At 37.8% G+C, this 25,356-nt stretch overlaps 1 protein-coding gene across 10 annotated transcripts in view; it reads right to left on the bottom strand.

Annotated features, from left to right (window-relative positions):
• NEBL (nebulette) overlaps positions 1-25,356 on the bottom strand; it is a 180,079-nt gene that overhangs the window by 17,327 nt on the left and 137,396 nt on the right. For 8 of the 10 annotated variants that reach the window (XM_001154532.8, XM_063781457.1, XM_063781456.1 and 5 more), the window contains 7 exons: positions 21,740-21,832; positions 19,915-20,007; positions 17,939-18,031; positions 16,240-16,344; positions 15,073-15,244; positions 12,141-12,233; positions 10,845-10,994 (listed from right to left, as the gene is read on the bottom strand). In XM_001154532.8, coding sequence (XP_001154532.3) covers positions 10,845-10,994; positions 12,141-12,233; positions 15,073-15,244; positions 16,240-16,344; positions 17,939-18,031; positions 19,915-20,007; positions 21,740-21,832 — 799 coding nt within the window. The remainder of the gene's footprint in view (positions 1-10,844; positions 10,995-12,140; positions 12,234-15,072; positions 15,245-16,239; positions 16,345-17,938; positions 18,032-19,914; positions 20,008-21,739; positions 21,833-25,356) is intronic. The other 2 variants (XM_009458048.5, XM_063781459.1) reach the window with 1 other exon arrangement.

The raw sequence follows: 25,356 nt of genomic DNA on the forward strand, positions 1-25,356 counted from the left end.
ACAAGTTTAACACACATGGGTCAGGTATGGCACAAGAATAAGATCAAGGACCAGAATGAAAAATATAGACATGGTGGTTCCATGCCTGTAATCCCAGCAACTCAGGAGGCTGAGATGGGAGAATTACTTGAGGCCAGGAGTTCAAAACCAGCCTGGGCAACAGAGCAAGAACCATCTCCGCAAAAAAACAAAAAAATACTCGCCAGGCATGGTGGAGGATGCCTGTCCTCCCAGTGATTCCAGAGGCTGAGGCAGGAGGATCCTTTGACCTCAGGAGTTAGAGGTGCAGTGAGCTAGGATTGTGCCCCTGCAATCCAGCCCCTAGATGACAGAGCAAGACCCTGTTTCTAATTACAAAAAAAAAAAAAAAATGTAGCATGGGCATATCAGAAATACTAGGGGGAAAGATCAGGCAGTAATAAGTAGCAAATCTCGCCACAAGGGATGAATTACATGACAAAGAGCCAGGGCCACAGATAACGGGCAAGCAAAATGCAGAAAATTCATACACTATTTCCCCACTGTATTATTTCCAGCACGTGGAAATTTTAAAGAGTTCCTCTAAAGTCAGGAACCAATCCCCACAATCTACACGCCTAGGGCTTAATGTGGGGCACCTGGCTGAAATGGAAAGTGGGAGAAAAGCAAGGAAATTTGTGACTGTGGAGATCACATTATGACTCTACTGTTTTGCACATGAGACAGACAGGTAAGTATGCATATCTGTTCAGTCTATGATCCAACTTGGATATTGTTTTTAATCTATATAAATCAAAAACGACTATTTTCATTTCATTTGCTAATGTTCAACCATCCGATAAGCAGGAATATTTATTTTCTCCTTTACATGCATGTCACTTTACAGTTTATGAAGCTCTTCCCGAAAAGCTTTCTCATTTGACACACATGCTAGAGCCACATTTATGTTCTTCCTGACGATCAAAACTTCTCTTTCTCCAAATCAACTCAGCCTCACAGGAAATGTATTTTTAATGTTGTATTGTTTCTAGTTTAAGTGTCAGATGTTTCTCCTTCACACACATACGGAACCCTTTGACTGAATCTTGGCACATCGATGAAAGACACATGAGCATTCTAGAACAAGTGCTATTCATTAGTATTTGATCCTTTCCCCAACTTCACACTCAGAAAAGAAAACATATGACATTTCTTTCATTCCATTTCTATTGAGACTAGGAATACAAGTTTCGCTAAGGGCTTCAAATTTAATCAGAAGCCCGAAACTTTTTCTTAGGGAAGTAACAGAATGAACGAATACTTGCTAACAATGTACAATGTGTGTTTTTTCACAGGCTAGATGTACAGACTAGATGGTAAAATATAATCATATGATAGCCTACACATTGGAATTTACATTATAAAGAAATAATTCATTTTTCTAATGATTAGATTCATCGCAGAAATTTATTTATTTTATTTTTGAGGCAGAGTCTTGCTCCGTCACCCAGGCTGGAGTGCAGTGGCACAATCTTGGTTTACTGCAACCTCCACCTCCCGGGTTCAAGTGATTCTCCTGCCTCAGCGTCCTAAGTAGTGGGGACCACAGGTATGTGCCACCACACTCAGCTCATTTTTGTATTTTTAGGAGATACCGGGTCTCACCATGTTGGCCAGGCTGGTCTTGAACTGCTGGACTCTAGTGATCCACCCACCTCGGCTTCCCAAAGTGCTGGGATTGCAGGCGTGCCCGGTTCATCACAGACATTTAGTATTTCAATCATCAATTCTTCATATCTTCCTAAACTTAAATGAAGATAGCACTTTTTTGGACAAATGTAAACACAACAGCATTTTTGGGACAAATTTAAACCAACTTCTCAAATTCAGTTTGCAAATAACACTCAAATATAGTTGGGAAGTACAACTGAAATTCTGAAATTCTCTTGCTGACTGCACATTCTTTACAGAAGTCAGGCTAGCAAGGAGTTGGATTGGGGAGTGATCTTGAAGGGTCACCAATCAGTAGTCAGAAAACCGAAGCAGTGGCTAAAATAGAAACACCAGCAAGTTTATTTTAAATGAAGATACATAGTTCTAAATCAGGAGTGTATTTTCTTTTTCTTAAATAAAGCTCATGTATATTTGAAGTTTACAACATGATGGTATGGGATACATATAGGTGGTAAAATGGTTACTATAGTGAAGCAAATTATCATACCTACCATCTGGCACGTGTGTGTGTGTGTGAGAGAGAGAGAGAGCACACGCGTGTGAGAGAGAGAGAGAGAGCGAGCAAAGGGCAGCTACAATCTACTTAACAAAAATCTCTAATATAATTTTATTAACTACAGTCCACTTGCTATATGTTACATCTCTAGATGTGTTTATCTTACATATCTGCTACTTTGTATCATTTGAGTTACAACTCCCCATCCCCCCACCCCATTGTAACCATTGTTTTATCTTCTATCTCTGTAAATTTGACCTTTCTTTTTCAGATTCCACATATAAGTGGGATCATGCAATATTTTTCTTTCTATGTCTGGCTTATTTCACTTAGTATAACGTCCTCTAGTTCCACCCATATTATGGCAAATGGCAGGGTCTCCTTTTTAAAGGCTAAACAATATTCCATTGTATGTGTATATATACCACATTTTCTTTACCCATTCATCCTTTGATGGGCATTTAAGTTGTTTCCATATCTTGGCTATTATGATAAAAATGCAATAAACATAGGAGTACAGATATATTTACAAGGTGGTTGTTTCATCTACTTTGGGTTGGGTATATACCAGAAGAGGAACTGCTGAGTTGTATGGTAGTTCTATTTTAATTTCTTTAGGAACTTCCATACTGTTTTCCACAACGGCTCTACCAATCTACATTCCCACTGTGTGCTAAAGTTTCCTTTTCTAGGAGTGTATTTTCTAATAGGTTTTTCTGGTTATCTAATTTCAGTGTTTCTGCTCTTCTGCATAAACAACAAATGCTCACAATAAGAGAGGTTGTGATATTTGAAAAAAAAAAATCTACCAATACTATTTCTACATCATTAATCCCTCTAGCGGACCACTGAGAAGGTCTCTTGATGCCTGAGGAGTCAATTTCTTGGTAAAAATCTAAACAACGCAATGCAGACCAGATTCTTAGAAAAGCTCCAGGAATGGATTAAACCTCCAAGGAAGAGACTCCGCTCACCTACAAGTGTAGGTCACTGGTCCTCTAAATAGCGTTTAAGTCTCCTACAGGATAAAATCCAAGGAAAGTGTGCTGGGACCATGTTCCCTTGAGCCCTATCTCTGCAAAGATTGAGGTTCAGCACTGCCCGCACTCTAGTTCCAGACTTCTTCTTCAGCTCATCTAGACACACAGCCTGAAGATGTGCTGAACTATACCAAGTTCCCAACGTGCTATGCTCTCTCTCGTCTGCCCTTTTTCTGCCTAGTACCTTCCTTTCCCATTTCTCTACTTGGCTATCTCTCTCTCTCTCTTTAAATTTTATTTATTTTTATTTTTATTTTTTTTTTTTTGAGGCAGGGTCTTACTCTGTCACCCAGGTTGGAGTGCAGTGGTGTGATCTCAGCTCATTGCAACCTCCACCTCCTGGGTTCAAGCAATTCTCATGCCTCAGCCTCCTGAGTAGCTGGGATTACAACCAGCTAATTTTTGTATTTTTAGTAGAGAAGGTTTTTTGCCATGTTGGCCAGGCTAGTCTCGAACTCCTGACCTCAAGTAACCTGCTTGCCTTGGCCTCCCAAAGTGCTGGAATTACAGGCATAAGTTACCATACCTGGCCTCTACTTGGCTATTTCTAACCCTATGCAATACTTCATCACAATGCTTTCCTGAGCACAATGGTTTTATGCAACTGGTTCACCTAACAGAATGTGAGCTCTCTAAAAACAGTAACTGTTTCTTTTATTTTTGTGTTCCCAGTATCTCACACATACAAGAGATACTAGATAAATGTTTGATGACTGAGCAGATGGAGTTATGGGTACCAGTAAAACACCAGGGCAATTGGCCGCACAGTTGGTGCACTGCCCTCTTGATATATGCTATGAACAATAAACTGAGAGTTCCAGAATGTACTGAAGCATCTCTTGCAACTCTTGAATACGTATTACATGGGATGAAATGCCAGAAGCATAGCCTGGCTAGGGTGGGTTAAACTGCTACAAAATTCAGAAACTTACTTTCAGTCAGTTAAGGCAGGACTAGGCCATCCCCATAAGATTCTCTCACAGCAAAATGGGAAAGGCCACGAGGTTGGAAAGCTGAAAATATTTATTTTGAAAAGTGCATCTGTTTTTCATTCCCCATCACACTCCCATATCCTTTTATGTTTTCCGGAGGAAAACAGAAACACATAGCATACCTGAAGCAAAACTGAATACAACTTCAAATCGAGGCAGGTAAACACCAGGTGAGATTGCAAGCACGTACGAATACTTTCAATACCAGAAAACTGCAAGTTAAGGAAAACCAAAGAAACACAAAGTAATACCGGGAAGCAGATACACATTGCAGGCAATGAACTAGAGGCAAACACAAAGATCAAAGGAAACCTCACAGTGAAATAAGCTGAAATCATCAGGATCCTTTTCACCAAAGGAACTGTGTGTCAAATAAAATATAAGTTAAGCGAATCTAATACCAAAAGGCAGTAAAGATAATTTCAAGTAATACTATTCATGAATCAAAACAAAATTGGGTAAAGGTTAAATAAAAGCCTCTGTTCTTAAATCAAAGTAACACAGCAGAGATGTAAAATGAAAACCCTTTGGTAACTTAATACATTGAAAAGTAGATTGAAAAGTAAAGAAAGTCCAAAATAATCACATAGGAAAATGAAAATACTGAACAATCAAAGTAAGATGGGAAAATATCACGGAAAACACATAACCAAAATGATGATGAAAACTTAAAGGAGAAGGCTTATCTGTTAATGCTCATGAAAACCAAATGTGAATGATGAAAACCTTGTACTTTTGCCTAACAAAATGAGTTGATTGTTCAACCCTTTGTCCTAACAATCAGAACTTACTCTAACTCGAAAGAAGGAACGAAAACTGTGACTCTCATAACTGCCCAAGTACTTCATTCATAAAGTAAAACAGACCACTTTCAGAACATAAACACATTCTTACACATAGAAAGAAAAGAAAGAAAAAAAGTTTATTTAGGGCACTTAGCTGAGGAAACGTAAAATATCTGCTTCTTGTTCTGCGCCATTCTTATGACAGATGCAAAATTTAAGCCTAATAAGGTTAAATGACCTCTTTGATAACCTGGACCAAGTCGTGAGAGCACTGGGACTTAAGTCCAATGTCTCGTCCTCCAGTTCAGGGTTCCGGCCACCGCAGGACACCACTGCCACACACCCCACCCCGACCACAAGCAGGCAACCAAATATTAAAGGACGTCTTTCTGGGACATAATACATTTTATCATGTAAATTACAGCTAGACAGGAGAAATAAATTCTAGTGTTCTATACCACTGTAGGATGACTATAGTTAGCAAGAATATATTATATAGTTTCAAATAGCTAGAAGGATGTTTAATGTTCCCAATACAAAGAAATGATAAATGTTCAAGATGATGAATATGCTAATTACCATCTTCTGATCACTATATGGTGTATAGATCGAAACATCCCTTGGTACCTCATGCATATGTATAATTATTATTTATCCATTGAAACATTAAAAAAGAAAAATCAATCCTTAAAATAGTCCGTTATAGCAGTGGTACTCAGAAGACGATCTTGAACCAAAAAACTTTAACTACATTTTGTTTTTAAAAGTAAATAAATTTAAAAGAATCAACAACATCCAGAAGAAAAATAGCATTTCTAAATATTTATAAACATTTCTTCATCTTACCCCTAACTAGTATTGTTATAAAGTTCTTTTCAATTTCTAGGATAGAATTTAAACAAATGCATATGATTGACTGTTACTGTTAAAAGCACTAACGATTTTCATCACTCCACTTTTTATAGAGTCAATCAGCACCTTCTCACCAGAGCCCAGCAGAGCACACATTTCAAAGGGGACCCTAAATTTCAAAGCCACTGAGAAATCATGGAGACTTCTTTCCTTCTGTACGAAAAAAAAAATATATATACATATATATATATATATATATATATATATATATATACGCACACATACTGGGAATGTTTCCACTTTAGAGTATTTTTTCAGCTATGCTTTAATGTCATTGAAACATATCAAAACATCATAAAAATGTAAGAATCTTCTTGAAAGCCTTCCCCAAGAGAATTTTATTTTATAAAAATAATTATACTTACATATATTTATGCATGTGGTCCTTGTTTTTAAAATATTCATTTGGCCATTTTATTCCCTCTCCAAATAGTTGCTGAATGCTTATTCTAAGAGCTAGAGATACAACAGTCAACAAAACAGCCAGTACCTCTGATCTTGTTGGGCATGCAGAGAGAGACAAATAAATAAATCAATATATAATATCTGAAGTGGTACCAGGTGCTATGAAGGAAAAAATTCAGAGAAAAGGGACAGACAGTCAGGAAAGGGGTGCTATTTTATCTCTAGTAGTTAGAGAGGGTACCATCTGAGCACTGGACATTCAATTCAAAATATGTACTCATTAGCGCACTTCAAGCAGTAGCCCAAACAATTCCATACAAAGTTCCCCTAGCAATCATCCTCCTGTTAGTTTTCTTGATAAGCCGATCATTTGCTTTATCAACCCTCATCACCACACAAGGGTTCACATGACTAACCCTACCATTATGGCCTCTAGCTGTAACATGATTTATTTCAACATTAGCAGAAACTAACCAAGCACCGTTCCACTTAAGAGAGGGTGAATCAGAATTAGTCTTGGGCTCCAATGCTGAATATGCTGCAGGCCCACTGAAACATAAAGAAAAATGGCACTTAGCTAAGCAAATATCTGGGGTGGCAGAAGTATTCCAGGCTGGGGGAACAGTGTGTGCAAAAGCCCTAGGGGGAAGCATTCTTGGAAAGTTTGAGTAAAGCAAGGGGACCGGAAATGGTGAGAGTGGATAGATATACTTGGAATGGCAGAAAATTAGTTCAGAGCAGTGACCGGGGCCCAAGATCGGACATGGGTCTTGTACACAATGATGAAAATTTGGGTTATATTCAGAACAAAATGATAGAAGAGTGACATGATGTCACCAGGGTTTCAAGAAGATCATTCCAGATGTCAGGTGGAGAACAGATCAGAGCAGGAGGTGGGTGGAAGATGGTGTGGCCAGAGCAGAAGCAGGCAAACCAGTCAGGAGGCAACTATCATTGTCCAAATAAGAGATGACAGTGGCTGATATAAGGGTAGCAACAATGGAGGTAGGGCCAAGCACTCAGATTCTGGATATTTTTGTCATGGTCCAGCTGACAAGATTTGCCAATGAACTAGACATGGGGTATGAGTGAAAGACAAGAGTCAGGGATGACTCCAAAGGGTTTAAGTAGCTGGAAAGTTGTAGTTGTCACTTAGCAAACTGGGAAGCTCAGAAAGGAGATTTCTGCAGGGAAGTGGGAAGCAGAGAGGTGGTATTGAACTTATAAGGTTTGATATATGTCACTAATCATTTGAATACCGACATCAGGTGCCAATTGGTAGAATGTGCTTTGCTTCACTTAAATTAAATTAGCATATTCCAACGTATCCTAAAATCTTTTCAAATTCATATGGCTCTTTTGTGGGCACATGTCACTTGTGTTTATGTTATAAAACTTATTGGTACATCTTGACTTTTGCTTCATACCCCAATATCTATTTTTTAAAATAGGCAATGTCCCTAAAGACAGAGCATCTTGGCCTCAAAACAGAGGACTGAGAACAACGGAAATTTATAATGACCCCAAAGAGTCAACTTTTTGGCCAGGCACAGTGGCTCATGTCTGCAATCCTGGCATTTTGGGAGGCGGAGGCAAGTGGAGCACTTGAGATCAGGAGTTCAAGACCAGCCTGGCCAACACGGCGAAAACCCATCTCTACTAAAAATACAAAAATTAGGCAAGTGTGGTGGCGTGCACCTGTAATCCCAGCTACTCAGGAGGCTGACGCAGGAGAACCGTTTGAACCTGGGAGGCAGAGGTTGCAGTGAGCCAAGATCACGTTACTGCACTCCAGGCTGAGTGACACAGCGAGACTCCGTCTCAAAAAAAAAAAAAAAAAAAAAAAAAAAAAGTCAACTTTTTCTTACAAGGCATTATTTGAGTCACTGAGTCATCGCTGCTGTCCAAAATCTCCCCCCATCTTTGAAGAAGTATGAAATTCCTCCTTTAAAAAAAAATATGATTATTCCCTCTTACCCAACCATGTGTTACTCAAATTCTAGTATAAATGCAAGAATATTTGCCTATACCTTCTTCCAATGAGACATTTTCTCATTCAGTTTGGCTTAGGATAGGGTCCTCTTGCTAGAAATAATTAGAAAAGAGAAGGAATGTGGGCTTAAGAAAAAGAGGTGATTAACTAACAGCAGCAGGTTTTTACAGCCTTGGAGGAGAGAATGCAAAGAGACAAGTGACGTGGGTGTGGTCTGCTGCTGCAGAGGGAGTAGAGGCATCCAAGCAGAGGCCCTCCGAATTCCTGATCTCTACACAGATTCATTTAGGACCTAAATCATAGACTTGGATGGATGATTTCCAAACTGACCTCCGGTGCGGCCTCCTCTTCTAAACTCTAATTGTGTGTGTGATGCTTCCATTTGAACATCTCAATGTTCTGCCCTATCCAATGCATGCGTCTATCCAATCAGATATTGCATGCTCTGTCCTATCAGAAACACTTTTCTCCCAAAGCCCCACAGCCTCGTTAACGTCCATCAGCATTCACATCTCTACTCAAATATCCCCTCCCCAAGGAAGGTTTCCCTGACATCAAGGCCCGATGCAGCTGCGCTGTTATTATAGCCCTCATTCCACCCCCTCACAGGCCTGATTCTGCTCTTCATTATGTCTTACTTGTTTAAGTGTCTGCTAAATGTCAAGGTCCCCCCACCAGCCTCTAAGCCCCTTACAGCGGATGCATGTTTCTTTTGCTCACTGCTGTGTGCATTGCCAGATCTAAGCTCTTGGCCAGTGCACAAACAGCACTCAGTAAACATTTGGTGACTAAATGAATGAATGATGGACTGAGGAGGATAGACATGAAGTAAAGGGTCACTCTTGAAACAAAGACTCTCTGGTACATTGCCTTTGGGAGAGACATCAATTCCAGTACGCTGAACTGAGTAACATTAAATAAGGTTGATCAACATTAGTTCTTGTATTTGCTTTGGGTTTTATTTATCTCTTTAAATATCAATATTATTCTGCGTCTACAGAACCAGGAAGGACACTGAGGGGATAAATCAGTGACCCCACGTCCAAAAAAAGTAATCAGAGGTCAGGTACAGTGGCTCATGCCTGTGATCCCCGCACTTGGGAGGCTGAGGTGGGTGGATCACTTGAGGTCAGGAGTTCCAGACCAGCATGGACAACATTGCGAGACCCCCGTCTCTATAAAAAATACAAAAATTAGCTAGGTGTGGTGGCACACACCTGTAGACCCACCTACTCAGGAGGCTGAGGCACAAGAATCACTTGAACCCAGGAGGTGAAGGTTGCAGTGAGCTGAGATTGTGCCACTGCACTCCAGCCTGGGCAACAGAGCAAGACTCTATCAAAAAAGTAATCAGAAGTTACTGAACCCTTCATTAGCAATTCAGACAGACACAAAAAGGGGAGATTTTCTCATGTATTTTTACCCACAATAAAACAACCAGTTTATAATGATTTCATTAGTTACACAGAAAGGAGACCCTTAATAAATTTCTACCAAAATAAGGTCAGTCCAGTTTTACAATTCAAGATGTATAGAATATAATATATTTTATTCCCATTAGTGTTTCACTGTAATGAGTGCAAAAAAACTAATTACACAGTTATAAAATCTTTCGCAGCTTGGTCATTTCCTCAGTCACATTACTTTTTACCCACCAAGGTGTTAAGTTGCTCAACCTCAAAATTTCCTACCTTTGGGATTTCAACAATATGGCCTTTGAGTTGAAAGGGAAATTCAGTATTGCTTTTGTTCTCATATGCTTCAGTCCTTTCCCCCTCCTTGCTGTACTAAAATATAACTGCAATGAGGTGAGGAAACATTTTAGTCTTAACCTTTAAAAACAGATTTATAAGTAAAATTAGTTTAATACCCTAAAGAAATTCATTGAAGTTCTAGGCTTAATCCATCAGCCTGGATACAGAAAACAGAAGATACAGGAAAAGAGTGGGTATATAAAATAGTGACAAGATTATTAACAATCAATAGTATTTCTCATTTAAAAAAAAAAAACCCCTCTCATATCCCAAGTATTATGCCCAATTTCTTTTGGCAAGATCTAACTCTGTCTGCAAGTTTATATTAATATTTAAAATATACACATTCATTATAACCTCTGAGGCACCCCAATATTACTGTAAGATTGAGTTTTTTCCTTAATGGAAATCATATAAAAACTATGCAGAACTCAAGTTTCTGCTATGACTGTGTAGTGTGTATATTTATCACATATAACTCCTGTGAAACAGACTCAAGCAGCAAGTCTCAAGACCCTTTTGTCATTACAAATCCATTGCTGTGATAATAGTGAAGTAAGACAGGGGGGAAAATAACATGCAAAAATGCAAATTAGTAGGGTTTTTTCTTTAAAAAAAAAAAAAAAAAGACTATTAACTTTCTGAACTTAATTTTAAATTCTCAAATACAGCCAGGATAGATGTTCATGCAAAAGTGAAAAGAATTTTAAAGACACTCTTGTGACACACTTAAAAAATGAATCGATTTTCTTTGTAAGTGGTGCATGTTTGATACCTCCTTCATCAGACGGTCTTGTTATCTCACTGCAGCATGAAAAGCTAGGGTAAATCTCGGAGATTTCTGACCTGTCGTCTCCGAGACCTGTACCGAAAGTACTGCTGGAATGGGATCGAGACCAATGTCGCCTATAGTGACTCGCCTTTTCTATATTGGAGGGAAAATATTTACACGTGTGATTAAGTGACTTGAAAAACAAAATCAACAAAAAATTACTTAAAAGCTTAACAGAGAAGAAAAACAATCTCTTAGTAAAGAATAACTCAAAATCTCAGCTCTAGGCACCTATTCCCAAACTTCAGCATGCATTGCGTCAACTACATGAATGACTTAACCGTCGTTTTATGCTTTTTTAAGTCTCAATTTTAAAGGACGGGTAAGGGATAGGAAATTGACAAGGACTAAGAAAACATTGGTAAACTAATAAATTTTTGTTAATTGTAATGCCTGGTTTTCAATAATTCCTTTAAACTATCACCAGATACATAGTATGTGTTGCCTTTTCTTTATTTTTAGAAAATCAAGTGACACTGTTTGGCTAACTATATGAATGAAAGTGACTATAAAAGTACTAGAATTCCTGCTTTTCCTCGGGTATTCAATTCTATTCACATCAACAATTAAATATAGAGTAGAAATCAGGGGTTAGAGCAAGATCTAAATGACATAGCTATCTATTGTTTAACATAACTGCATAACTGTCAGAGAAAATTTGAAATGTCAAATCAAGCCATCATTCGTACCCCAACTATTCATTTTTTTGCCTTTAATTATGAACTTGCAATCTAAGTTAAAAGCCAACTATGCTTCCTATGTAAACTATTCATTTTACATTATATAAAATGTCAAAGAAAATTTTAAAGATACTTGAAAATTTATTTTAAGACATCTACGATGCCATGTAAAAAACCTTTCTACTGTTCTATATATAATTCTTTAAATCTACCTTTAAAAAATTATAACAATGTATTTCATGAAACAAATCTCCTTTTGTCTCAACAGTTTAGCGCAATCCAAATAACTGTATTTGTAAACCCAGAAATAATATAAAAGCATTCTTACTAATAAAAAGCTTATTTAAATGAATCTAGGACAGACTAATTAAGATATATTAAAAAGTTTTCTTTTCGTAAATGACTAATTGTATTTAAAAGTAGCATAGCATTTTTTTGGTTTGCCAAATTCTCAGCTTTAAAATTTACATTACACAGCACAATGAACCTCTACAGTTCATAGTGGTTCACTTTTGGGACAAAACCACATAAATGGGATGAACTAAAAAGTGAGTAATACCAGAGAGCATATGGAGACTTCTAGACTGAATATTGTCTTCCAGGGGATCAAGGTCGAAGATGGAGCCAGGATCTGTGCGCCAAACTTTGAGGTCTTTTGCCAAAAGGAAGAAATCAACATTCATCAAGAAGGAATTTAAAAAAGGAAAAAAAAAAAAAAAGCCAGTACCCAAAAGAGTCGAGACAAAGTATGCAAAGGAATAGATATAAAAAGCAAACATGTAACAGACAAACTCACAGTGCTGCTGACTTCAGAAGAGAATGAAAAGATACTTGCTTTCACAAGTATCTGTTAAGAAATCTTTGTAATCAGATTGAAGTTGCCTGCTCTATTCATTGAGCTGCCCTATCAGACCTTGCTGAAGTACCTGTGACCCATCACACAACACAGGAGCACATGGGGCAGCTATATGCATTCCCTCACAGCACCCCTGAATCCCCAGTCACTCTTGCTCTCCACAGGCTGAAACAAGCAAAATGTTTGATTATAGTTTCTGATTCAGGACATGTGAGTAATTCATAGGAAACAATTGAGAAGTTTATGTTTAAAAAACAAAACAAACCAAAAAAAAGTCCCTTTCTATAACAGAAATAAATATTTAAAATGTGGAATGGTGGCAAGTCTAGTTTTCATTCTGAGTCTGTGAGTGCAAGTTAAGTGTATCTTAGGGGATGCATATCTTATTAGATACACTTATTTAAAAAGTGTTACAAGCAAGGCACACAGCAAGGAAATATGATGAATGAAAAGAGAAATAATATCAGCTTCCTGCTGTCAATGGACCCCTGCTATAGTCAGTGATCAGACTGTGCAAACCACTTTATTCTCCTCTTATTTTAATAACTTCTGAATTCACCAGTCTCTCCAACAAAAGGGCATCAGATCCTAAAATAAGCTGTTTACAGCTGTACCAACATCTGGGAAAAAAAAAAACCTAGTTATAGACATACGGCAGAAATGGGGCTACAGCAAAAACAATTAATTTGTAAAATGGAACTGGAAATTTGCTTGTCTGTTTTTAATTAATATTATGTAGTGCTGACCATATGCCAGGCACTATTCTCATTTAACACCTAATTAATTTAAGTTTCATACATATTATCCTCATTTTGTAGATGAGGAAACTGAGGCACAGAGAAATTGAGTAGCTTGGCCAAGGTTACACAGCTCGTAAGAAGTAGCAGAGCCTCCAACAAAAATAGAAGCAGCACAAATTGGCTTAATCTGAATTACTCAGAAAATCTCTAAACGTGTATTTTCATGCCTGATACAGAAGCTGGCTCATTGGAAAGTTTAATGTTGGCCAATTATGGAAATTTCAATGGAAAACAGTTCTTCCCAATAAGAATAAATAAACTGACTTCTGGATTGGCAAGTAAGTAAATAACTTAGAGTCATACATCTTATATTTTATAAAACAATCATAATTTCAACCTCAATGGTTTTGAGTACTGAATTCTGAGAGCCCATGGTCTAGACAGTTTCATGGTTTTTAGCAACGACCTCACCATCATTCCTGACCTCTGATGTCTGCAGAGCCTGGAAGTAAGCTGTACAGACTTTAGCAGTTCCACCCTAAGTGAGATAAATCAGAACCCCTGCACTATCCCTTAAGATAGTTCCATCCCTTTAGCACAAAGCAATGAAACTCTAATTTGGTGTCACATTTAATGAAAACATCACAACTCATCCATCCAACTTAATGTGATCCTTTTAAGTAATCAACTCAGGCAGATCAGCAAAGCTATCAATTGCCTACAAACATGTTTGGAATCCTTCTTCAGAAAATACTTCCAGACTCACTTTAGTATAATCATCAAAGTTACTTAGTGCTGCTCTGACTTTAGCACCCTGGTTTTGTAAAGACATTACCCTGTCAAATTTAGCTTATCTCTAAATGGCCTTTCACTAGTACCAAAAAATAAGCTCCTACTTTTGAAGATGAAGAAAATCTAACACTGATATTACTGAGTGGCATATACCAAAAATATTCTTTAAGCTACGTAACTACATAATTCAGAGGTTAACTGCTCTGAAGGAGACAATAGTCTTCAGTTGTTGATACAGACTGAAAAATCAATAACCATCCTTCCTAGCCCTGCCTTATACTTCAGTATGATCCTTTCTGATATCTCAGCCACCATTCAACAAATATCCTTCTAGGATTTCTCCTGACTATAAGAAACAGATAGCAGGAATAAAAGTTTGCTCTCTTAATTGCAAGACTTTCAGATGGCTCTCAACTATTCCAGTCCAGAAATAATATTTTTAAAATGAGCTATTACTATTATGGAGTACCATCAGAACGCCCATGGCATGTCTGTTTGTGATAAAAGGACCTAAACGCAATATGGTTATTTCTGCCACTTATGCACATGATGTCAACAGAACAACATGTCAACCAAGCAGAAAAACAATTATTTTGTTTTTCTTTTTAAAGAAAAACAAAGTAATTGTTCAACCATTGTGATCACTCATATCTCTGCTGCTTCTCTGCTTAACAAGGAGGAAGATTCTTTTTGTTATTATTATTATACTTGAAGTTCTAGGGTACATGTGCACAACGTGCAGGTTTGTTACATATGTATACATGTGCCGCGTTGAGGTGTATCTCCTAATGCTATCCCTCCCCCCTCCCCCCACCTCACAACAGGCCCCGGTGTGTGATACAAGGAGGAACATTCTTAAAATTAGCAAGGTATTAAAGACAGAGCTTCCAATAATAGAAAAGACTTGAGATGATACCAGGTGAATGCCAGAAATCCCATTCCACATCGTACAAAAATAATAATTTACCTGCAGTCCATTTTAAATTGGGTACCACAACCAACATGTGATGAGGAGTCAGATGACTCAAGAGGGTAATTCTGAAGCTAGAGCAAGCATGATCTTTTCGACCACACACGCCTGCCGACAAACGCCGTCAGCTTACCAACAATGATTCCAGGTCTCCTGTCCATCTCCACGATGTGAGGGTGGACCCCTTTATAGGCAGCATCGCTGACCACCTGGGTGTTCTTCCTCACTCTCTCTGTCACAGGATCGTCCACGACGGGAGTAAAGCCTCTCCCCTTTGTTTTTTCAAAATCTTCATGGTATTTTACCTGAAAAAGGAAAAATCATCATACTGAATTTTGCGGACAGTTACCTCTTTCACAACATTTTTATTAAATGACAGGTGTACACTGCACTGGCTGCGTGCAGATTGTCTACATGTATGTATCTTTTCCAAATACTCCAAAACTAAAGTCTGGAACTTCAGTTTCTTAGCATCAGAAATCAAGTGCTGATATTTTCACAAAGTTTTTAATCATTATAGCTCATATCTATTTTAAATTATATATAAAACTATATATATATTATTGAGAGCTTGTAAAAATACATATTCTCAAATCCTGGTTACTTCCTAAAATATACTAATTTAAATATAAATTAAAATTCCTATCTCTTCAACTTCAGTATGCAATAAAGTGATATCTATTTCCAGGCAATCATTCATGAAAATGGCATTATTTAAAATTAGTTTGAAATTTTATAGGTAACAATATATACCATGTTTAATATAATTACAAAAACTTATACTTCAAAATATACTTTTTTTATGTCCTGAAATTAGGTCCAGGAGATAGTTGTATAACTGTAAATTATACTAGAAACCATTGAATTGAACACTTTAAATGGGCAAACTTTATGGTAGGTAAATTATATCTGATAATATAATTTTTAAAACACACATTTTTAAAAACACAGCTTTAAAAACACACTTCTTTTCATATCCTTTATGACAGGCAAACAGACCAAATTTTTTCTTAGAATTAATTGGAAAGAAGTCTACACAAATATCTTTCACACTATGAGTTTATAGTAGTCACGTTAGAAATAAAGACACACCAGAAAAAGTCACTGAGAAAAATCATTTTATTAGACTAAATGTTTCCACTGCATTTCAGTGTGATTAGAAATGCCCCTCCCTCAAAAGACAAGCCAACCACATTTCCATGCTTTGTTAGTTATCGGATTGATAGTGAAGTAATGCCATCCATGCACTGGATCCGGCCATTCCTTAGCATGTTTTAAGAATGATCTGGTTGGACCCTACCATTGAAATATGATTTTGTGCTTCTTTAACATGTCTCATAGCAGGTGTATCTGAAATCAGACTTGGTCTACCTTTCATCTGTTTATGGTCCTGGGTATATTTTACCTGCAAAGTAAATAGTAGGCATAAGACAACGATAAGAAAACACATGATGTAACATTTTTAAGCTTTACAAATGAGTGAAACACATGCAACATACTTGAAATTATTTTCCAGGTAACTATTTCAGTGAATTAAATTTTGTTCTAGAATAGCAACCTAAAATTTTACAATCAAAGATCTCCTCCACCGCCTACTGCAAAATGACCTAAATCTATCAACTCTAAACAAATGTGTGAATGACCAATAGTAACTATCTATCTAGTCTGTAAACCTGCGCAGGCCCGAGGACTCGTATCTGTAATCACAGCACTCTGGAAAGCTAAGGTGGGAGGATGACTTGAGGCCTGGGATTTGAGACTAGGCTGGGCAGCACAGTGAAACCCCCCATCTCTACAAGTAAAAATTAAAAAAAAAAAAAATTAGTTGGGCGTGTGCCTGTAGTCCCAGCTACTTGAGAGGTTAAGACAAGACAGCTGCTTGAGCCCAGGAATTCAAAGCTGCAATGAGCTATGATTGTGCTATTGCATTCCAGCCCGGGCAACAGAGACTGTGTCTCAAACACACACATACACACATACACACACACACACACACACACACACACACACACAACTGGTTATCATATTTAAATTAAACAGAGAAAATCCAAAACTATTAAATAGAACCCAAAGTTATTTTGTTTCTAAATTTCCCCATTTTCTACCATAAGAGTGTTGAAAAATGCATACAAGCTACTCTCTATTTCTTTTTATTTTTTTCTCTGCTTAGGGAATAAGAAATAATGAGGAACAAATTTAGTTGTTCTTCTAAGCAGCCACAACTTAAAGGTAATGTATGTTAAATACACACAGCATCTCTGGACAGAAATGTCACTAGGAAGCTGTAAATTGGAAAGCCTAAATGCTGATTCTCAGGCAAACAGCTATTCAAGGTGTGCTAAGAAAAGGGCCTGTGTTCTTCACAACTGCCCATCAGAACACCGCCATTTATGAAACTGATTAGGTGTAAGATATGGATACCACTTATTGTGGACCTGAGGGCATTATGTACAATTCAGAATTGAAGCCCTGATATTCACTAAGAGGAAGCACAACATTCAAATAAGATACTCATGTACACCACTGGACTTTGGTGAGCAACTGAATTCTACGTTAATTGTATTTAAGGATTCTTTTCTGTAAGTCTTTAGTGGGGGTAATGATTCATCTCCTATTTTGTTTTGCAGACAGCATTTAACAATCCATGTTCAATGAAATATTTCAGGAAAATGACAATTATTTAATGCACACATCAAAGGCTTTACCACCTTCAAAGACACGGCTAACATATCATGAATAGCTGTTTAAATGAATATAATTTTAACCTAAGCTTTGAATGTAACTGTTGGTCACATCTGGAAATAACAAAGAGTTGCAAGATAATGTAAATGTTTGCAGTGGCAGCTTTTGGAAGTCATCTGAAATAACACACGTACTTATTGGACACATCACAAATGTTTCTTGAAAATAAGTTTTATTTTCACAAGCAAAAGAGGACCGCAAGTAAATAATAAAAGACACATCCTTTGTGATAGTCTAAAATGAAGAAAACCACTTGCCGAGCTAATATTTTCTTGATTCTTCTTCACTCTTTCCATTTCAGGAGTTACACTTAAAGCGGTAGCTCTTCCCAGCTGACCTTTGTAATAAACCTATCATTTCAGAGAACAAAAAATAGAATACTATGAATCAATTCAACTAAGAGACTTATTTATTTATTTAAGACAGGGTCTTGCTCTGTCACCCAGGCTGAAGTGCAGTGGTACCATCTTTGCTCACCACAGCCTCGACCTCCCAGGCTCAGGCAATCCTCCCACCTCAGCCTCCCAGGTAGCTGGGATTACAGGCACCTGCTACCATGCTTGGCTAATTTTTGTATTTTTGTAGAGATTGAGTTTTGCCATGTTGTCCAAGCTGATCTGAAACTCCTGGGCTCAAGTGATCCACCCACCTCAGCCTCCCAAAGTGCTGGGATGACAATCCTGAGCCACAGTGCCTGGCTCATAGTATTTATTTTAATGAGATAGTCAGGGAAGTTTTGTAGGAAACTACAAAAAATATTTTCAGAGGTTGAGTTGTATTTAAAATGCTGGCATCATAAATCAATCTATTTCATTTCATCCCATAAGAGAGTACATGTGTCCAAATCACTGTGGATGTACTCGAATACATAGGCATACCATCCGTAAAGCTGTAATAAATATTTAATCACAAAAGGAAATGAGAATAAATGTCTTCATGGATATTACTTAAAGGTATTCACCGTAGACTGGTACTACATGGTGGTGGTTTCTTAGGAATTAACTGCGGCAGAATTTTTGTAAAGATGTGTTTAAATAGGTGACTGTGGGCATCCTTTAAAAAGCCAGCATGCTTCTCACTGGTCCACTCCTTGTCTCAATAACAATGTTCCTTTTTGAGAATAATGGAGTCACATCAAGTATGACTCTAAATATATGGGGGAAAGATGAGCGTCTACTTCTCTAAAATATAGTTGTTAGGAAAAGTATCAATCACCTGCCTTTGCATTATAAACTGGTAAAATGACTTTAAAGGTGTGAAGAATAAAAGATTTCTTTGAACGTAATAGATTTCCAAGTTTCCTCTTCCAAAGAACCCAATCTATATGTTAATGACTGTAAAAGAGGACTTTCTTCTTGAACTGCATCCGTGAATTATTTCAACAACAGGGAATCGGAGCAGGCCACAAGTTGGTGTCTAGGTAAAAACTGCCAGCCCCTTATTAAGTGCCCCCAAAATGGTCCTGTCCAATATAACCTATTCAGCCATGCACACATTATCATTTCTTCCTAGACTTTGCCCAAAAATGGAGTCATAATTGTGGGAAGTGGAAAGTGGGGCTCGGAGGAAGCGCAAGAACAGGAACACATGCTGGTAGAGAAGGGAGGGAAAATGTTTGTTTGTAGGGCCAGGATGCCAGAAGCTACGACTCTGGGCCTTGAGGGGACCATAGCACCCATCAGCTAGATGACAAGATAGAAGGGATACACAGCAACCTGTCAAAAAAAAGTCACCCAGGCCCGGTGGCACACATCTGTAATCCCAGCACTTTGGGAGGCCAAGGTGGCCGGATTGCATGAGCTCAGGAGTTTGAGACCAGCCCAAACCCCGTCTCTACAAAAAATACAAAAATTAGCCAGGTGTGGCAGCATGTGCCTGTAATCCCAGCTGCTTGGGAGGTTGAGGTGGGAGGATCACTTGAACCCAGAAGGCAAAGGTTGCAGTGAGTCAAGATTGTGCCACTGCACTCCAGTCTGGGTGACAGAGCAAGACCCTGTCTCAAAAAAACAAAAAGAAAAAAGTCATCCTGATGAGTCACTGGGAACCCTGAGGTGGGGAACACCTGACTGTTCCCACAATACCAAAGTCCCTGAAATCTTTCAAATAAGTTGTTAGTCAAATGAGAACACGACATCAGCTCAAGGTTATGAAAATTCTATAAATACAATCCCTTCATTCACACGTGGACAATGCATTTGATAGTGTAAGAAAAAAGTTACTAAGATGATCACACATTGCTGATGTTTTTCTGGTTTTCTTTTGCCCTCTTCAGCTCTGGTGGATCAGAAATTGCAGTTCCCCGTTGAAGTTCTCCCTTATATTTTACCTAAGAAGGATAAATAAGAACTTTAACAGATAGCACAATGGGCTCCACTGAAATACCACAAAGGACGAGGCTCAAAATTAGCACCAACTTTTTACACATTTTTTTCCACAGTTGATTACATCAACCTTCACGCTTACATATACGCCCACATTCCGATGGGTCTGATTTAGCAAGCACAAGTTGTTGCTGGTACTGTTTAAATATGTCTTCAATAAATGCTTTCCTCTTCAATATCAAAATTAACCATAAATTCCACAAATAAAAGTAATGGAATCATAAGGCAACATGCTTTAAAAGAAACGCCAGAATGAAGTCATTACAAGAGAACTCTTGTGAAGTCCATTCCCTGTCACCCTGGAAGGCTTTTTACTGTCTTCTGACCGTGGGGCTTCTCCCTTCAATAGAAGCTAAAGCTCTCTGACTCCCACCACCTCCCAGGGATATTATAAGGATAAACAGTGTTGAGCCTCATTATCTCCACCCAGGAGAACCTACTCTTACATTTTGAAGTCTTTCAAAGGTACTTGTTTTGGAAAAAGAAGGCTTTTGTTTGTATTGGTGAAAGTTCAACAATACATTCCAATCTCAGCTCTGCCTTTACTAGCTGGGTGTGGGGGCCGGGGGTGGGAGGCCAGCATGTCCTCTGACCTCCCCAAGACTCAGTTTCCCACATCTACCAACCAGAGAAACAAACAGTGCTGACCTCATGGGTTTACATAGAACATTAGTACAGGGCCCAGCACAGAGTAGCGCTGCCTTGTTAACTATTTTTGCTTTATTCACAACAGACTATTGAATGACTGAAAAATGTTTTCCATTTATAAGGCTCTTTGACTTGATACTATGTCTTAGAATGCCAGTCAAGCCAGGTCTTCTTTTGCCCTGTTCCAATATATATATATTTTTCTTTTCATATTGACATCAGATCCAGTATTCTCCATTAACTGCATTTTTTTAAAGAGATTTACCAACTGAACTATGAGGTCCTTGAGGATAGAAAGTGGGTCTTACCCATCTTTGTGTCTGAGTGACCAGGACAATGCCCAGTACATTTGGGTACTTAATGAAGATCTCTTGAATAAGCAAACACAGCTAAGGTACAGCAACACAGTCCCAAATTTCCTGGACACGCAGTTCATGCCCTTCAACAAGGAAATGTGAAAAGGAACATCCAAAAATGCAGAGGGTGTAAAACTTTTCCTTTTTAAATTTTTAGATAGTTTTATTAAATCTGGAGATATTCCGTTTATCATCATCATTATTATTGCAGTTGTTAAATTTTACAAAAGAATTAATGCTGCATGTACATATTCACTTTTTCATGTTATAATGATATGATTCATCCATATAATTGCATGTTGCTCAAATTCATTTTTTTTTTTAAACTTTTAAGTTCAGCGGTACATGTGCAGGTTTGTTACACAGGTGAACTTGTGTTATGGGAGTTTGTTGTACAGATGACTTCATCACCCCGGCATTAAGCCCAGTACTCAACAGTTACTTTTCCGGATCCTCTCCCTCCTCCCATCCTCTCCCGTCCAACAGGCTCCGGTGTCTGTTATTCCCCTCTATGTGTCCATGTGTTCTCATCATTTAGCTCTCATTATTATGCAGTATTTGGTTTTATGTTCCTGTGTTAGTTTGCTAAGGATAATGGCCTTCCAAAGGGCATATTTTTAAATAAAAATATGTTATGTTTGAGAAAATATAAAAGGAAACAGAAAGGACTTGCCGCACTCAGCTGCTCCTGGTTTCGCCTCACTCTCTCTATCTCCGGGGTCATGCTTACCGGAGTGGCCTTGTAGTTTTGCTCTTTATACTGGAGCTGAGAGACAAGGTGCAAGACAGTTTGAGATTATGGGAAATAAATACATCCCAAAACATTGCAACAGATTTTTTTAAAACGTCACATGGCTACAGAACATTCATTAATAAGATCATCATCAGGATTTCATAGTGAAATATGTATTGCTTATAGATTTTATCTTCTTGGCGATGCCAGTCTTTTCCTTGTCAAGTGGTTTTGTTGTCGTTGTTGTTGTTTTATTTTTGAGACAAGGTCTTGCTCCGTTGTCCAGGCTGGAGTGCAGTGGCATCATCACAGCTCACTGCAGCCTCAACCTCCCAAGCTCCAGCAATCCTCCCGACTCGGCCTCCCAAAGTGCTGGGATTACAGGTGTGAGCCACCACACCCAACCCTTATCAAATGTTTTAAGTCACACTTTTCGTTGTTTTCCTTCAGATTATATTATTTATTGGTGGCCTCTCTGAGTTTGATCTTATCAGTAATAACGAATAATCCCCTCATCAGTAAGAATGAATTCTATGAATTCATTTCTTCATAGCACTAAAGCAACATTTATCAAATTGCCATTTTATATTTAAAAATAATAATTCTACATTCTTATCATTGGGAAGGAGAGTAACAAAATCCTGTACCTGAACTTTAGTGATAGACTATTACTGTATAAAGAAACCTTGAACTTCAAAGGTTCTTCTCTATGCCGTTCTAACATTGGAAGCCCCATCTCTGACCTAGCATTATAGAAATTTTCCTGACTTAATGCACAGAGGTGTTTTTCTTAGCTGGGGATCTAACTCCATTGTTTGTGGTCAGCTTTCCCAACAATTCCACAACACCTCCCAAAATAAATGAGCATCAATAGAGAAAATCAGAATGGCAAATGAACTTTTGGCAGACAAAAGTAGAGCTGGAGGTTAAGATCTCATTAGAAGAAACTTCACAGGGACAGTTTTAGTGTCTTTTTAGGCTTTAAAGCTCAGGTTAGGGAATTTTCTTTTACAAGAAATCCCCACAAGACCTGCAGGGCCTGCTGATGAAATAGACTTGAGGTCGGGTTTGGTGGCTCACGCCTGTAATCCTAACAGTTTGGAAGGCCAAGGCAGGTGGATCAACTGAGGTCATGAGTTCGAGACCAACCTGACCAACATGGTGAAACCTCATCTCTACTAAATATACAAAATGAGCCAGGCATGGTGGTTTGCATCTGTAATCCCAGCTACTCAGGAGGCTGAGGCAGGAGAATTGCTTGAACCCAGGAGGTAGAGGTTGCAGTGAAATGAGATCACGCCACTGCACTCCAGCCTGGGTGACAGAGTAAGACTCTATCTCAAAAAACAAAACAAAAATAAAAAAGAAAGAAAGAAAAGAAAAAGAAACAGACTTAAGATGCATACTCTTAGTAGTGAACATGACAGTGAAGGGAAGTTGAATAAGTTTAAAAAATAAATGAAAAGGGGTAAGGTTCCTCTGGCCTCTTTCCTCGATATGTAACTTTCTGTGTGCCATGGTATGTAGTTTGAGATGTTAGGCAGATTCTTGCGACTGGGTGATTGAGCTAAAGGGAGGAAAGTTTCAGTTTAATCTGTATCAAGCTTGAAAGAAATCACTCTGGCTAAAGCTCAAAGGGGTTACATCTGAATAGTAAATTCACATTATTGACAAAGAGAAACTCTTACTGCCAATTTCTAGTGGATATAAGTTTGGGTGCATAAGTTTGATAGAATCTTCACATCTTGTATTCATCCCTTCACAAACATGCTGTGTGCTTCACAATCAATATCTCTTCAATACTCTTATCCTTGCTTTATATAGAGGAAATTTAGGTTTCAAGAGGTGAATGGCTTACAACAATTATACAACAAGTAAGATCTGGAGTTAGGATCAAACCATCCAACAGTCCAGGATCCAGGGTTCACGTTCTTTTCCACCACTTGAGTGTTATCCAAATTTCCCAAATTTCTGCCATTTGCATGCCCCTTTCTCTATGTCATACCAGATAAATACTACAAATAACACCTACAATGTTATACTTTTTCATTAAATTAATTCACTGTTTATTTTCAAATAAAGTTATTTCTAAGAGATTGTTATATTTCTACCATCAATTGAAAACTAGTCACCCTTCTTTTGGAAGAAGGTAAACATTAGAACAATTTAATCACGAAGTCAACTGCTCTTAAACATTAAGATTATCAGTAAGCCACATAATATCTACTGGAATGCCATAATGGTATATGAACCACACTTTAGAGACACTGTGGGAATCCATACTACCTTTTTGTGATCTGTATCTCAACTTCCCTCTCCAGCATACGCTCCTGCCATCTTTCACCCCAAGTACTCATCACACTAAACCCTCTTCTTGAATTCTGGAACAAGCCTTGGATCTTGAACATATTTGGTTTGCTCTGCCAGGAATGCCTTTCCTCACAAAACTCAGCTCTAAACCTTTATTACCTTTTCAAGACCTAACTCCAACGTTACCCCTTCCCCAAGGCTCTTTGTCTCTTCCACTGCATAGCCGTCCTTCTGCGTTCGCACAGCACTTTGCAAGAGGCATTATTACTTATGATTAAATGAGATATTGCAATGTAAAGTACCCAAAATGCATAGTAAGCACCCAACAAATAACAGTTATTGTAATGGAACTTAAACAGTGAACATAGCTATATACTCCTATCTCTGTTTCTCCTACAAACCTTGAGGATGCCCACGACCCCTAATCTCAGGGCATACCTCTCATCTTTAAAATCCCCCAAGAACAAGAACAGAGAAGACATTCAATAACACATTTCATGTTTAGTTTTGTCACTTGTTTTGTTTTGTAGACTAATATATATATATGTTATCTATCTATCTATATATAGGTCTATCTATAGATAGATATCTATACCTATTTTTATAAATATGTATATTCATAGATATCTATACCTATTTTCAGAAATAGGTATAGATAAAAGAAATAGAAAATTTTCTTTTTTGTGATTTGTTTTGCTTTGTAGACTAATATATAGATAGTCTATATGTCTATATAGATAGGTAGTAGTCTAGATATAGAAAGACTATATAGAGATATATAGAGACTATCTAATATAGACTATATATAAACTAATATAGACTATATAGAGATATACAGACTATCTAATATAGGCTATATATAGATATATAGAGACTATAGATACATATATATGTCTACAAAACAAAATAAATGACAAAACAAAAAAGAAAATATCAATATATGTTTCTGAAAATAGGTTTCATTCTTTTTTAATTATTATAGATTCAAAGGTACAAGAACAGTTGTGTTACATAGATATATTGCACAGTGGCGATGTCTGGGCTTTTAGTGTAACCATTACCCTAGATAGTGTACATTGTACCCAACAATATTTCACCTCTCACCCTGCTCTCACCCTCCTACCTTTTGGAGTCTCCAATGTCTATGATTCCACTCTGTATGTCTGAATAATATGTGTCTTTAATAAATAAATGCTGACACAAGGCATTAGGCTAGGTGTCATGGAGGGCATACAGATGTGTAAAAT

The sequence above is a fragment of the Pan troglodytes genome, chromosome 8 (assembly GCF_028858775.2).
Source record: "Pan troglodytes isolate AG18354 chromosome 8, NHGRI_mPanTro3-v2.0_pri, whole genome shotgun sequence".
Classification (NCBI taxonomy): domain Eukaryota; kingdom Metazoa; phylum Chordata; class Mammalia; order Primates; family Hominidae; genus Pan; species Pan troglodytes.